General features: G+C 59.0%; 1 protein-coding gene across 5 annotated transcripts; it reads left to right on the top strand.

Moving 5' to 3' along the window:
- The first annotated feature begins 230 nt into the window (after nucleotides 1-230).
- On the top strand, nucleotides 231-11,315 carry IFFO1 (intermediate filament family orphan 1). 5 transcript variants are annotated; one of them, XM_063353265.1, is made up of 10 exons: nucleotides 231-1,093; nucleotides 6,450-6,510; nucleotides 6,600-6,695; nucleotides 6,945-7,085; nucleotides 7,537-7,599; nucleotides 8,006-8,190; nucleotides 8,665-8,785; nucleotides 9,497-9,589; nucleotides 9,786-9,916; nucleotides 10,542-11,315. In XM_063353265.1, exons 1-10 carry the CDS (start codon nucleotides 387-389, stop codon nucleotides 10,642-10,644), a joined length of 1,701 nt encoding a protein of 566 aa, XP_063209335.1. In that variant the 5' UTR covers nucleotides 231-386; the 3' UTR covers nucleotides 10,645-11,315. The 5 variants fall into 5 exon arrangements, with proteins under 5 accessions (XP_063209335.1, XP_063209303.1, XP_063209312.1 ...); XM_063353233.1 differs by lacking the exon at nucleotides 7,537-7,599 and adding an exon at nucleotides 6,336-6,368; XM_063353242.1 differs by lacking the exon at nucleotides 7,537-7,599 and adding an exon at nucleotides 6,336-6,368 and having other exon boundaries at nucleotides 232-1,093; nucleotides 8,030-8,190.
- The last annotated feature ends 1,709 nt before the right edge of the window (nucleotides 11,316-13,024 follow it).

Raw genomic sequence — 13,024 nt, 5'->3', positions numbered from 1 at the left:
CCCCGAAACCCGCCGGAGCGGAGCTCGGGGAAGTCGAGCCCCCACCCCCCGGAGGGAGGGGCGGGGGGACGGGAGAGGGAAGGGAGGTTTCCGCCTTGTCCCCTCCTGTTTCTGCCTTGTCCCCTCCTCTGCTCGGGGCCGGCCGGCGGGGCGCGGGGCCGGGCGGGGGCAGCGCCTCTCCCTCCCCGCCGCTGCCGCCGCATCCCCGCCGCAGCGGAAGCCGCACCCCCGCCGCCGGGGCCGCCCGGGCGCAGCCCACCCCCTCACCCCCCCCCCCCAGCCCCGCCACCACCGGCGCATCCCGCCCCCGCCGGGCCCCTGATTGGCGCCGGCGGCCTGGGCTCCCCCCTGCTCCCCGTCCCGCCGCCGCCGCCGCCGCCGTCGCCATGAACCCGCTCTTCGGCCCCAACCTCTTCCTCCTGCCGCAGGAGCAGCAGGGGCTGCCGGGCCCCGACCCGCCGCCGCCGCCCGCCCCGCGCCCCGCCGAGCCCCTGGGGGGGGACCTGGCCGCCCCGCCGACCGCCGGCCCTTTCCCGGCGCCCCCCGCCGCCATGGCCCTCCGCAACGACCTGGGCTCCAACATCAGCGTCCTGAAGACGCTGAACCTGCGGTTCCGCTGCTTCCTGGCCAAGGTCCATGAGCTGGAGCGGCGCAACCGGCAGCTGGAGAAGCAGCTGCAGCAGGCGCTGGAGGAAGGAGGGGGGGGCCGGGGCCGCGGACCCCCGCGCCGCGACCAGGCGGTGCAGACCGGCTTCGTCGGCCCCATCCGCACCCTGGGCTTGGGGCTGGGCTTGGGCTTGGGGCTGGGGCCGGCCCGGGCGCTGGGTTCCCCCGGCTGCCGTCCCGGCGCCCCCCCCCAGCCGCCTCCTCCCTTCCCGGCCGCCTCCCGCTTCATGCCCGGCACCATCTGGTCCTTCTCGCAAGCCCGGCGGTTGGGCCCGGGGCCGGAGACCACCCTGGTGCAAGGACCGGGGGTCTCCTGGGTCCACCCGGACGGGGTAGGGGTCCAGATCGACACCATCACCCCGGAGATCCGGGCCCTCTACAACGTGCTGGCCAAGGTGAAGAGGGAGCGGGACGAGTACAAGCGCAGGTGAGAAGGGGCGGCGGGAGCGAGGGTCCCCCGATGGACCACAGCCATCGCCGGGGAGGCTGCGGGGCTCCGATGCCGGGGGGAAGAGGCAGCCCTGGCCTGGCTTCCTGGGAGCGCTGGGTCCAGGCAGCGTGAGGTGAGGTTCTGAGGCAAAAACGTGGAGCCCTGAAAGCGTTGGTCTACTGCCTGGGTCTCCTCGTTTGCCTCCTGGTGCCTGAACTCTCTCAGGATGCTCCCTGCGCCTTTTTTCCATCTTACCAACCCAGCGTGATAGCTAGATAGCTTTTCCAAGCAGGGAAGAAATAACGTGACTCCAGGATCTGGCGTCTTAAAGAGGGAGGGCATCTGGAAACACTCGGGAAGGAGGAGCGGACAGAAAGTAGGTGCGGAAGGTGAAGGTGCATCAGTGAGTGGGTTTGGGTTGGGAAAGGCTGCTGGAAGGAGGAGGGCTCTCTGGATATGTAAGAAGGTGCCGAGAAGCCCCTCAGCGGGGCGTCTGGCTCCCTCCGAGCCCTTTCCTTCTCCAGTGCTCTCCCAGCCGGCGCCTCAGCAGCAGGGAGGTGTGCGGGAGCACCCCACTCCTCGGGGGCTTTCCTCCCCACCCAAAATAGCTGCAGCTTGGCACGTGCCTGGGAGAAGGGCGAAGCAGAATGCAAAGCTAATCTCTTGGCCACTTCTTCTTTCCCGTGTGGGGCGGCCGCTGCTCTCGCCTTGCGCCGGAGGCACTTTTGTTTCAAGCCAGTTTCCGAGGCCGCTGCCGGATCCGCACGTAGGATGAGATCAGGCGGCGGGGGCTGGCGTCACTGGGTCGGGGCGCGGGGCAGAGCGAGACCATCACTAACACCACCCGAGTGACTGATTTAAATTTTTTTTTTTTGCGGAAGAAAAGTCACTTTGTGATGCTTTAGAAGCACTTGAGAAAGTAAACAGTTATGTACCCAAAGGAGCGAAATGGGGCATGCTGCCCACGGGAGCCATGCCGCTGGCCTGTGCTATGCAGCTGTGGGCTCTGGTGTCAAGATCAAGGCTGGGGATCCAAGATGACACCTTAATGGTTTTGGCTTTATAAGGCTTCGGCTGAGCAGATTTGCCTGTCGGATGCTCTGAAGGCACCGAGCCGGATATGCGGGAAGAGAGAGTTGTCATCTCTTCTTTCCCACTGGTTGCTGCTCGTACCTAAAACCTTTTATTATTAAGCCAGGGGTGCTGGGCTCCTTCTCCAGGGATGGGCAGTTCTCCTTGCCTTGCGTTTTCGGATCAGATAGCGTGGAGCTGGAGCCACCTTTTTGGCACGGGGGGGGCTCGAGCCTCCCCCGCTTGAAGTGGGTCAGCCAGAAGGGACCAAGTTGGGTTTGTCGGTGCTGCTGAAACTTTGGGAGAAAGGAGAGCTTTTCAGGGTTGTCCCGCTCTGGCGAGCAGGCTTTGGGGAAGGCTGCAGGGGGGAGACGGAGGGAGCAGGGACGCCAGGGGCAGGCAGGGGGGCACCACGGGCTGCTGCGGGCCAATGTTGTTGGTGGGATCTATTTTTGGACTGTGTTACCAGGAGCTGGGGGAAAGCAGACCCCACCCCCAGACCCTTTCCAGCACCGGGAACTTTCTGACGGGTGCAGCCAGGTCCCAAACAGGGGAATGGGACGGGAGGATCCCGTTTCCACACCCTTCCCCAGTGCTGAGGGCTGAGACTGACGCCCCCCGGGAGCAGAGACCTTCCTGCCATGGTGGGCTCTGATCTACCATGGGGACAGTGTGGCCAGTGTCATCCCTTTGCCACCTGCCTGGGGGCAGAGGGAAGAGACTGCGTTAACACAGGACTTCCCAGTTCTCTGACCCATGGCTTGAGCGCTTTGAGCTTGTGCTTTCTTCAGGGCATCGTTGCCACCACGGCACTCAGAGCAGTGCAGCAGGAGGAGCTTCTCTCTGGATATGCAGGACCTGAAATTCAAGTCGGGGGTCTAGGAGGGCTGCAGGGGCAATAGGGAGGGATGAGAAGAGATGCAGCAGCAAGAGAGAGTCTCACAGGAGCTGTACTTGGGAGGAGCAGACTGAGGCTGAGAGGGGCAAAGGGTGCCTGTGAGTATCACACAGAGCCGCCAGGCGCTGAGGATCTGAGAGTCTCATCAGGTTCGTGCTGTCTGCTACATCCGTATGCCCAAGTAGTTTTTATCTTGGCTGCTGCAAAGACACGATGGAGGTGTGGGGTGAGTAGTGTTATGGCACAGTGCGTTAGAGTCACAGGATGGTTTGGGCTGGAAGGGACGTTTGAGGATCATGTAGTCCAACCCCCTGCCATGGGGTTCCACTAGATCAGGTTGCTCAAAGCTCTGACCTTGAACACTTCCGATGATGGGGCATCCACAACTTCTCTAGGCAACCTGCTCCAGTATGGAACCATAGAATCTTCATGGTTGGAAAGGACCTTTGAGATCATCAAGTCCAACCATACACACACACAAAAAAGAAAAACTACAATCTCTGTCACTAGAGCATGCCCTGAAGTGGCAAATCTAGACGTTTCTTAAATACCTCTAGGGATGGTATCTCACCACCCTCATCATAAAAAAAGTTCTTTCTGATGTGCAATCTAAATCTACCCTTTTTCAGTTTAAAACCATTGCCACTTGTCCTGTCTCTACAGACCCTGGTAAAAAGTCTCTATCCATCTTTCTTATAAGCCTCCTTTATATATTGAAAGGCCGCAAGAAGTTCTTTTGTTGTTGTAATTGCCCTCCAAGGCCGCGCAGCAGCCTGCAGGGCATTCGCCATTAAGGTGAAGCTCAAACGTGGCAAGAGAGGGGAAACGTGCAGCTTCAAACCCCAAGCAGCCCAAGGGGTGCCCGGCAGGGTAAGGCACCCCAGTGCCTTTTGCAGTAAACAGGATTTTTAAATATGGGGGGGGGGGTGTGTTTATTTCGCTTAGTGAACTTCTTGAGGGGACACACCGGGGGGAAGGGGGGTGCCGTAGGGACAGCAGCGCATCTTGTCACCTCCCCAGCTTTGGGAGGGCTGCAAGGAGATGGCCGGGTCTCTCTGCTGCTGGCACCGTCCTGCTCTTGCTCTCTGCCTTCTCCTGTATTTCAGCCTTCGGGGGGGGAGTGTGTGTGTGTGCAGGAAGGAAGCGCTTCTCCCCTTGGCGTGCATGGGGTTGCGTGGGGCAGCCTTGCTTCCAGCCGGCAGCGACCTGGCAGCGGGTTGCAGTGCTGCAGGCAGGTTATTATTAGGAGTGGTGCATTGCAGGAGGGAGCAGGGAAGAGGGAGCCAGGCAGGAGGCGAGGGGGAGAGAGGTTTGTAACGGATGGGCGTGCAGATGCATCGCTCGCGGGGTGAATCGCTGGGGCCTCCTGCCTTTAAATCGGCGTTTGTCTGATCTGTCCTCGTCTTCCATAGCATCGGCGTGAGATGAATTCTTCCAAGGATTTGCAGCTATGCTTTACTTCCCCAGTAAGTCCGGGCTATGTAGAGACCCAGAGGGAGGCGGGGACCGAAAAAGAGAGGACACACCATGCTGAGAAAGATGCTGGAAATTTTTTCTTATGGCGTCTTTTTTCCCCAGGGAGGGAGGCCTTGTTTGAGCAGTTCCCATATAAGGGCAATTCTACCTTTTAACTTTCTCCTTCCCTCTCTCTTCGTTTCCCTCTTCCCCCAAAAGGGATGGGAACCCCCTTTGACTCCCCTTCTGTAGATGCGGGATGGAGCCAACACCAGCAGGCGGACTGCACATTTTCTTGTTTTGAGTAAGGAGAAGCATTGCCAGCCGTAAGAGCCTAGAAATTCATAAGCCAGGACTCTCCTACGCCGTCAGATTGTCTTGATACCCTGCGATAACAAGTGTGAGGGCTTTTCATGTGCTTTCTGGTCTCTGAGACTTTGGGATTTATTTTTCAAGCTTGGTGTGAGTAAGCAAGAGGAGAGCTTTTTTCACGTCCTCGTGCAGGGTCATAGTGCCTGCGTTGGTGCTTGCAAGCATTAAATAGAAACCGGAGACCACAGCAACAGGCCGGGCCCAGCTCTGATTGCTTTCCCAGAGAAATACCGCTTTCTCAGAGAAATCTGGCTCTCCCAGAAGAGCCAGGAGCCGGGTAAGAATGCAGCAGCCCTGCCCCATGCCGCACCGCACTGGGTGCCAACCCATCTGCAATATGGGATAGTCATTTAGCAAAGAGCACTACAGCCTGGTGGCCTCCCAGCAGACCGTGAGCTGGGCCAACACCACAGCGTGGCCCGAGATGATGATCTCATGGCGGTGAAATATAATATAATAATTGCTAGGCGACGTGTCTTTGTATAGAAAGGCTGGGCACCTTGCAGATCAGCCTTTTGCAAAGCTGCAGAGCCTAATACAGTACCCACGGTCCAACCTGGCATAAATCGCGACAATCCATCCTGCTTCTTTGTGGGACAAAACAATGTTTTTTAATCCAATGTGTTACACAGCACTACAGCCAAGGAAACTTTTGCCCCTGCCCGGGTAGCGTGGCCTGGCGCAGGGCAGCCCTCTCATTGGTACAGGCAGAAGAATCACAGAATGGTAGGGGTTGGAAGGGACCTTTGGAGATCATCTAGGAGACCCCCCTGCCAAAGCAGGTTCACCTAGAGCAGGCAGGACGGGAATGCATCCAGGCAGGTTTTGAATATCTCCAGAGAAGGAGACTCCATACCCTCTCTGGGCAGCCTGTTCCAGGGCTCTGCCACCCTCAAAGTAACAAAGTTTTTCCTCATGTTGAGATGGAATTTCCTGTGTTCCACTTTGTGCCCATTGCCCCTTGTCCTGTCAGTGGGCACCACTGAGAAGAGTCTGGTCCCATGTTGATGCACATCATGGCCACTCATGCCCTGACATGGTCAGCACGTAGCGTGGTTATGGTGTAGACAGGGGCAACTCTGCAATATCTGCAAGCCCATTACTGAGTGTTGGAGCTTCAAATCGGGACAGAGATGAACCTAATCTGACCCAGGGCCAAGGGGGTTGGGGGTGGATGGGGAGGCTGGTGGGCTGCATCAGGCTGTGGACCAGCCCTGGTGCGGCAGGGCATGCAGCACAGCTGCTGCACGGAGCTTGTGGTTGGTGTCCCCAGCTCCCCCCGTCATGGAGCAGGCAGCCGTCAGCCAGCCCATGGCGAGGGCAGCGGGGAGCGTGGTGGGGCAGGGTTCGTGACTGGGGGGGAGCTGACAAGCCTTTGGCAGCTGTCGTCGGCTGGAAACAAGCGGCGATGCATTCCTGAGCACGTTCTCCTTCCCGCCCCAGTGCCGTCATCACCCCCTCTTGGATAGCTTTGGGGTGAGCAGCTGCCATTCCCTCCTCTCCGGCAGCCAACGAGGCGAGGCCAGTGGGATCTGACCAGCGCATTTGTCTCCCTAGATGGGAAGAGGAGTACACGGTGCGTGTCCAGCTTCAGGACCGAGTGACTGAGCTGCAGGAGGTGAGCATCTCTGTCCCCCCCTGCTTCCCCTGCACCCCAGCTGCCCTGCGCTGACACTGATTTGCCTATCTTCCTCTTCCCCGGGGCAGGAAGCCCAGGAGGCTGAAGCCTGCCAGGAGGAGCTGGCCATGAAGGTGGAGCAGCTTAAGGCAGAGCTTGTTGTCTTCAAGGGACTGATGAGCAATGTGAGTCCTTAACCCCTCCCCAACCCATCAGCAGTGTCCTACTGAGCGTGGGGCTGTGGAGAGAAGCAGGTCCTTCGCAGGGCCTGTCCAGCACAGATGTGGCCTGGCAGGGTTGGTCCAGGGTGCAGTGAGCAAAGTGGGGATGCAGATGCAGTCCTGCAGCGCAGGGGGGAACGTGGGTGCTCTGATTGTGGTTTGCCTTGCCTAATCCTCCTCCTTTGTCCCCCTTCTGTGGCGCCGTGGGTTCAGAACATCACGGAGCTGGACACCAAGATCCAGGAGAAGGCCATGAAGGTGGACATGGACATCTGCCGACGCATCGACATCACTGCTAAGCTGTGCGACGTGGCGCAGCAGCGGAACTGCGAGGACATGATCAAGATGTTTCAGGTGAGAAGCGCCTGCTGCTGCCCCAGGCTCAGCTGCTAGCTCTGGGGAGGAGAGTTCCCGAAGGAGGTAGAAGAGACACCACCAGCCCCCTGCTAGGGGAGACGCTTGGTCACCCTCAGCCTCACTCCTTGCGGTCCCTTGCTCTCTGTCTCTCTCGAGAGGACCAGGCAAAAGGGCACGGAGAGGAGGTGGAAAGCTCCAGATGTTGCTTTGGGTGTCGAGAGTCCCCTCAACCTCTCACTGACCTGTTGTGTTGGGCCTGGGGACCCCACAGTGGTAGGGAAGCAGCTGCAGGAGGGAGACAAGTTGCTTGAGTGTCTGTCTCTAACTCCATCTCTCTCCTTCCCCTTCCCCTCTCCGTCATCTTCTCTCTGTCTGTCTTCTCTCTCTCTGTCTCTCTTCTGTTTCTGGATGTCGCTGCCTTTCTGTCTCGCTCTCTTTGTCCCCACAGAAGCAACTGGTTAGTTCCATTCAGTTGAGAAAGAGTACAAATTTTAAAATTTCTATAAATAAGGTCGGAGTGTAAATATTGACATATTTCACCTTTTTCAGACTCTGTCTCTTTTTTCCTGTTTCTGTCGTTGTGTTTCCCTGTCTCTGGACTGGGGTGGTGGGCGATTTGAGTTTTTTCTGCAGTAAAGCCACATTGTTTTTTCTCATCAGATTCACAGATTCCATCTTTAGTTGCTTAGTTTTAATTTTAGAAAATGCTAAAACCATGTTTTATCCATTGCACCATCTTTAACCTGATCATAACGAGCCCATCTCTCTCTTTCTCCCTCGCTTTTCTTCCTTCCTTTCTTTCTCTCTTTCTCTCTTTCTCTCTTTCCCCACCTTTCTGTCCCTCCACCATTCCTTTTCCCCCTCCATCTCCTCCCAACTACCTGCTCCCGACCTCGGACCCGGCCTCGTTTCTGTAGTCTCTGCACTTGTCTCCCGTTAAGGTCCCAGCCTCGGTGGGGCGGAAGCGGGAGCGGAAGCAGGTCAGCGACGAAGACACCTCTCTGTCGGAGAGCGATGCCTCCCGAAAACCTGAAGAGGAAGAGGAGGACGAGACCACGGCCATGAGTATCAATGAGGAAATGCAGAGGATGCTGAACCAGCTGTGAGTGCGGCTGCTCCGCACCTCTGCCGCCGGCGTCAAGCAAGGCTCCAGCACCAGGCTTCCTGACAGTGCCCGGGATGGGGAGGGCAGGGGCGGGCTGCGGCTCCCCTTCCCCGGGGGGAGGGCGAGATGGGACCTGCTGCCACAGGGCGCTTACACCCCGTGCTCTGCAGAACGGTGGAGACTGCCCCACTGGGAGATCTGAGCCCACTGTGCCATAGGTGGGAGCTGCTCCAGCTCCCCTCCTCTTGCCCCACCTCCCGCTTTTTGGGAGCCACTGTCTGAATTTGCTGGGGCTCCTCACTGTAAAGCTAGCCCCTTCCCCGCCAACTGCGGGGTTTGGGCAACTTGAGCTCACCCTGGCCAGACCTCCAAAAGCAGCAGCCCTGCTGCGGAGTAGGGCAAGGCTTTCGGCACTGGCACAGCCTGCCGGGTTTCCTGCTGGGTGCTGACATGCTGTTCCCTTGCCCCCAGGAGGGAATATGACTTTGAGGATGACTGTGACAGCCTCACGTGGGAGGAGACAGAAGAAACGCTGCTCCTCTGGGAGGACTTCTCCGGATACGCCATTGCAGCCGCAGAGGCGCAGGGGGAGGTAAAGGTGGTGTCAGGTCCCCTTGGGGATCCAGCCCTGGGTTGGGATACTCAGTCCTGCCTGAGCCTGGGAAGGTGCTTCCTCAAAGACCAAACTTCAGCCCCTCCATCCCTTGCAGGCCTGTACAGATGCTTCCCTCCAGCCACACCTATGTAAATATGTTACTACATCCTTGCAAAGATCTCCTTGTTAAGACAGACCAAGGTCCTCTAGCCTGAAAGGCACGATGAGGGCACAGCCTGCGCACATGCGGAGAGGTGCCTTTTCCAGCTGCAGCCCTCCCAGAAGAGAAGACCTCCTCTGGCTGGCCTGGGCTCTGGTGGTCCCTTGCTCGGGCTCTCCAGCCCACCTGCCTGCTGTGCAGCAACACTGCCCAAACGGAGGCCTCAATGTCTGGCCAAAGCCCCTGCCATCCCATGTCTTCTCAGCAGTCCCCTGGGGACAGTCTGCACTCTCCAAAGCTACTGTGCATTGCTGGGCTTGTTCTGGGCTGATGTGCTCACTGCCCAGTGGAGCGAGTCCTGGGTCTTCTCTACCCTGTGTTGGAAGGACTGACTCGTGCCTTATTTATCGCTCAGACTACACTGCTTAAGTTTCTTCCTCTTTTCCCAGCGTTGCCGGTCCTTTCTCTGATTTCTGTCTCTCTTGCCTTTGGTTCCCCACGTCAGACATCTCCCTGCTTCTAAACATGCCATCTCCTCTCCCCAACAGCAGGATGACAGCCTGGAGAAGGTGATCAAGGACACAGAGTCGCTGTTCAAGAGCCGTGAGAAGGAGTACCAGGAAACCATCGACCAAATAGAGGTGCGAGGAGGAGGAGAAAGTGGGGAGGACATGGCATGGAAGGGGGTGAAATGGGGAGTGGGTCCCCAGGGGAGGGATACACCATGCTGGAGCAGGTAGTTCGTAATGGGGGGCAGCAGCCTCGGGTCTGGCTGTGCCCCCTGCCTTGTACCACACCGTGCCTTGGGCTCATCTCTGCACGGTTTCCCTTGTGCAGCTGGAGCTGGCCACAGCCAAGAATGACATGAACCGGCACCTGCACGAGTACATGGAAATGTGCAGCATGAAGCGAGGCTTAGACGTGCAGATGGAGACTTGCCGGCGGCTCATCACCCAGTCTGGGGACAGGTAAGCTTGAGCAGGAGAAGCGGGATACCCTTGCTCTGGACTGGAGCCAGGGTGGTGGTGAGTGGGAGCTGAAGCACAGGGTAATGCTCCTGCCCTGCCCTGGTGTGGTATGGAGAGAGGGCAGTTCCCAGAGGCTGCTGGACTCCTGGTGACCAGCCTCCACACAGGTTGTGGTGCCACCTCTGCAGAAGGTGGGCTGGACACAGGAGTCATTTTTGACAGGTGAAGCTAGACACCCCCGATGGAGAGAGGTGCTGCCGTTGTGCAGGGACACTGTATAGGTCCCTACAGGTGTGTAGAGCCAGGGTGGCTGCAGCTGGGGACCTTTGTGGTGGGCTTTCACTGACCCCTAGCCTCACGTGCTTTGGCAGGGTCCCACTCTGGGCAGGCGTATATGGCATCTCCCCCAGCCTTGCTTCATGCTCTGGACCTCTCAGCTGGTGTCCTCTGGGACATCCTTCCCAGTACCCAGGGATTCCTGTGGACCCACACATGCTCCCAGAGAGCAAAAGGGGCACATCAGCTTCTCTCCTCCTTGCTCTGCTGTCCCGTGCCCACACTGAATTGCATCCTTTCCCTCCTCCTTGATGGTGCTGTGACTGCTGCCCTTTACTCTTCTCCGCAGAAAGTCTCCTGCCTTCACCCCAGCCTCCAACAGTGAGTCAGCCCCGAATGAGGAGAGCGAGGAGTCCGACCGCGACCCCCCCAGCGATGCTTCCATCAGATAATGAGGGGAGGCCCCGCTCCCTTGGACCCCCTTCCTGGCACGGGGGTGCCTGAGCCGCTCCTGGCAGAGACTGTCAGGGACGTGGAGCCGCTGGTAAACATCTGTCGCCCAGGCTCACTCCCGTTTTGGGGTGCTTGGCAGATCGCGCACCGCCACCACCACCGGATATCTTGCAAATGGGAATAGCTAGATAGACCCGAGGGCCCTCACCCGGGCCACTCAGCCTCCAGCCCCTTCTCTATTCCCTTCCCCTGCTTTGGTTAAACCGTGGTTGGGGCAGAGGGGCTCCAAACCTGCCATGGTGGCGTTCTCCAGGACCTGTCCCTGGGGCACCCAGACCCACCTCTTCCACCCTCCGTCCTGGTACGCTTGACCTGCCCCTTGCCCTCCCTGCGCCGCATGGAGCCAAATGAGAGACGTACCTCCCTGCAAACTGGACCTGACACTGGTGCCAACTGGACCGAGCCCGGGGCTCTCTCTCTGTCCTTGCTGCTGGCCAGGTGCCCAGCTGGTCCTTATGCCGTGCTGGGCACCCTGAGCCCCCCCTGGCCTCCTCTGGGGTGGGGGCCGAGTCCCGCTCACCGTGCACTTTGCTTTGCCGCGCGTTGGCGGCGCGCTCACCTCTGTGTTACGGGGGCAAGGCGACATTAAATGGGACAGTTTCCTTTTCTACAGCTTTGCCGGGTGTGGGCTCTCCCTCTGCTGCCGCAGGCGCCGCATGGCTTGAGGCGGGGGGGTGTCCTCTGCCAGACCCCCAAACCACATCAGTGGGGGCCTCCTGTGGGACACTCCTATCCCTTGGATGTGCCAGATGGGATGGTGATGAGATCCCTGTTCTGGGAGCCACTGGCCCTCGACAGGCCGCGTGTAGCACCAGTGCTGTGTGGGCTGCCTTGTTCTTAACCTTGGAGCATCACCAATGCTGAGGCCAAGGGGTTGGAAAGGTCTCGTCTCCTGTGGGGAAAACAAAGCCGAACGTGGCTCGCGTCTTGTGGATTTTCCTCTTCCAGAGCCTGGCCTCCTCTGCTGTGTCAGCTTTTTACCAGGGCATCCCAGAGTGTCTTCTTGCCAGCCCCCAGTCCCACGTCCAACCTTGGCGTAAGCGCAGCAGGGGTTCTCCTGTCCCACCATCTATCCTCTCGTGGCATTTGCCTGGGTGGCCGCTGGACGTGCTCCTCTGGTGACGGGGTCCGAGCAGGGTGGCAGGAGGGGGCGAGCAGCCAGCTGAGAGACAGTGTTTTGCAGGGCAGTGGACCCAGGCTGCACAGCCAAGGCAGGTGAAGCTCCAGAGAAGAACCCTTCCTGAAGGGAGGAGAAAGTAGATGGCAGTAGAGTTTTTTGCATCATCTCTTAAGATTAGGTAAGGTAGATACAACGGGGGGCCGGGGGGTGCCACAGCTTCTCTCCGTAGGCTTGGCATGGGTGGCTCACGATGCCGCGCACTCAGGCTGCAGGCATGGGCGCATCCGAGGGTCGGCGTCTGGGGCAGGGTGAGGTCCTCTGCCGCCGCCTGCGAGACGGGTTAAGACATGTCTTGGGGTTTCAGCGCCGGCTAAGCCGGGGGCGGGGGAGGCGAGGCCTTGCGAACGGCAGGAGAAGTTCGCAGTCGGGGAAACCTCCCGGCCGGGGCACCGCCGGGGCATTTGCTGCCGGCACGGGGAAATGGCGGTTCGTCAGGCAGCGGTCTGCTGTGGCCGGGCTATGACTGGGCGAGTGCCATCTTCGCCTCTCAGGGGGAAGCCGGGAGAGCGTTTCGCCGGAGGAGCGGGGTGACGGGGAGCAGTGGAGGTGCCGTCTTCCCCCCCTCCCCAGCCCTGGCAGCGAGGGGCCGCGCAGCCGGGCGGCAGGTGTGGGCCTCAGCGCCTGCCCCGAGACCAGGCCTTCGCCATGGGGCTCGCCTCCGCACCGCCTTGCACGACTCTTTCTATTTCTTTCCCTCTGCCCTATTTATTTTTATTCCCTATTTATTTTTCTTCCTAGAGGAGCCAAAGCCAGAGGAGAGGCTTTAATCCAGGCTTTTTCTTTCTAGTGATGTTGCCTCACACGCTGTAGCTCAGGGATCGCTTTCTATCCTGCCCGGAGGCTCTTTTGGTCGATGTAAATCCCCTTTCCTGTACATTTTTTTTCGCGGCATTTTCCGTCCTTTCTCTGTTGGAGAGAGCTCTGTGAGTGGCTGGCTAAGTCTGGTTTCCCCCACACGTAATTCATGACTTTCGTATCTTGGCCTTTTGGTACTGTTTAAGAAACCCACAGGACCGTAGAGCACGTACGCTGAGAAATTTCAAGCATGAAGCACAGAAGGACCGACATCTCTGCCTCAAGCAGTCGTTGCCCAGAGGAGCAGCTTGTGCTGCCGGACACCCGTGTGCCAGGGGACACGT

This window comes from Chroicocephalus ridibundus, chromosome 1, assembly GCF_963924245.1.
Source record: "Chroicocephalus ridibundus chromosome 1, bChrRid1.1, whole genome shotgun sequence".
Taxonomy (NCBI): domain Eukaryota; kingdom Metazoa; phylum Chordata; class Aves; order Charadriiformes; family Laridae; genus Chroicocephalus; species Chroicocephalus ridibundus.
The sequence above is the reverse complement of the archived record's forward strand: the minus strand, read 5'-3'. Positions and strand labels throughout refer to the sequence as shown.

Excerpts from the sequence above, each read along its gene's own strand:
- IFFO1 (XM_063353265.1), top strand. The coding sequence starts at position 387 with ATGAACCCGCTCTTCGGCCCCAACCTCTTCCTCCTGCCGCAGGAGCAG. Across the intron at positions 6,696-6,944 it reads TCAAGGGACTGATGAGCAAT|AACATCACGGAGCTGGACAC; the intron begins GTGAGTCCTTAA and ends CCGTGGGTTCAG. Across the intron at positions 7,086-7,536 it reads ACATGATCAAGATGTTTCAG|AAGCAACTGGTTAGTTCCAT; the intron begins GTGAGAAGCGCC and ends TTGTCCCCACAG.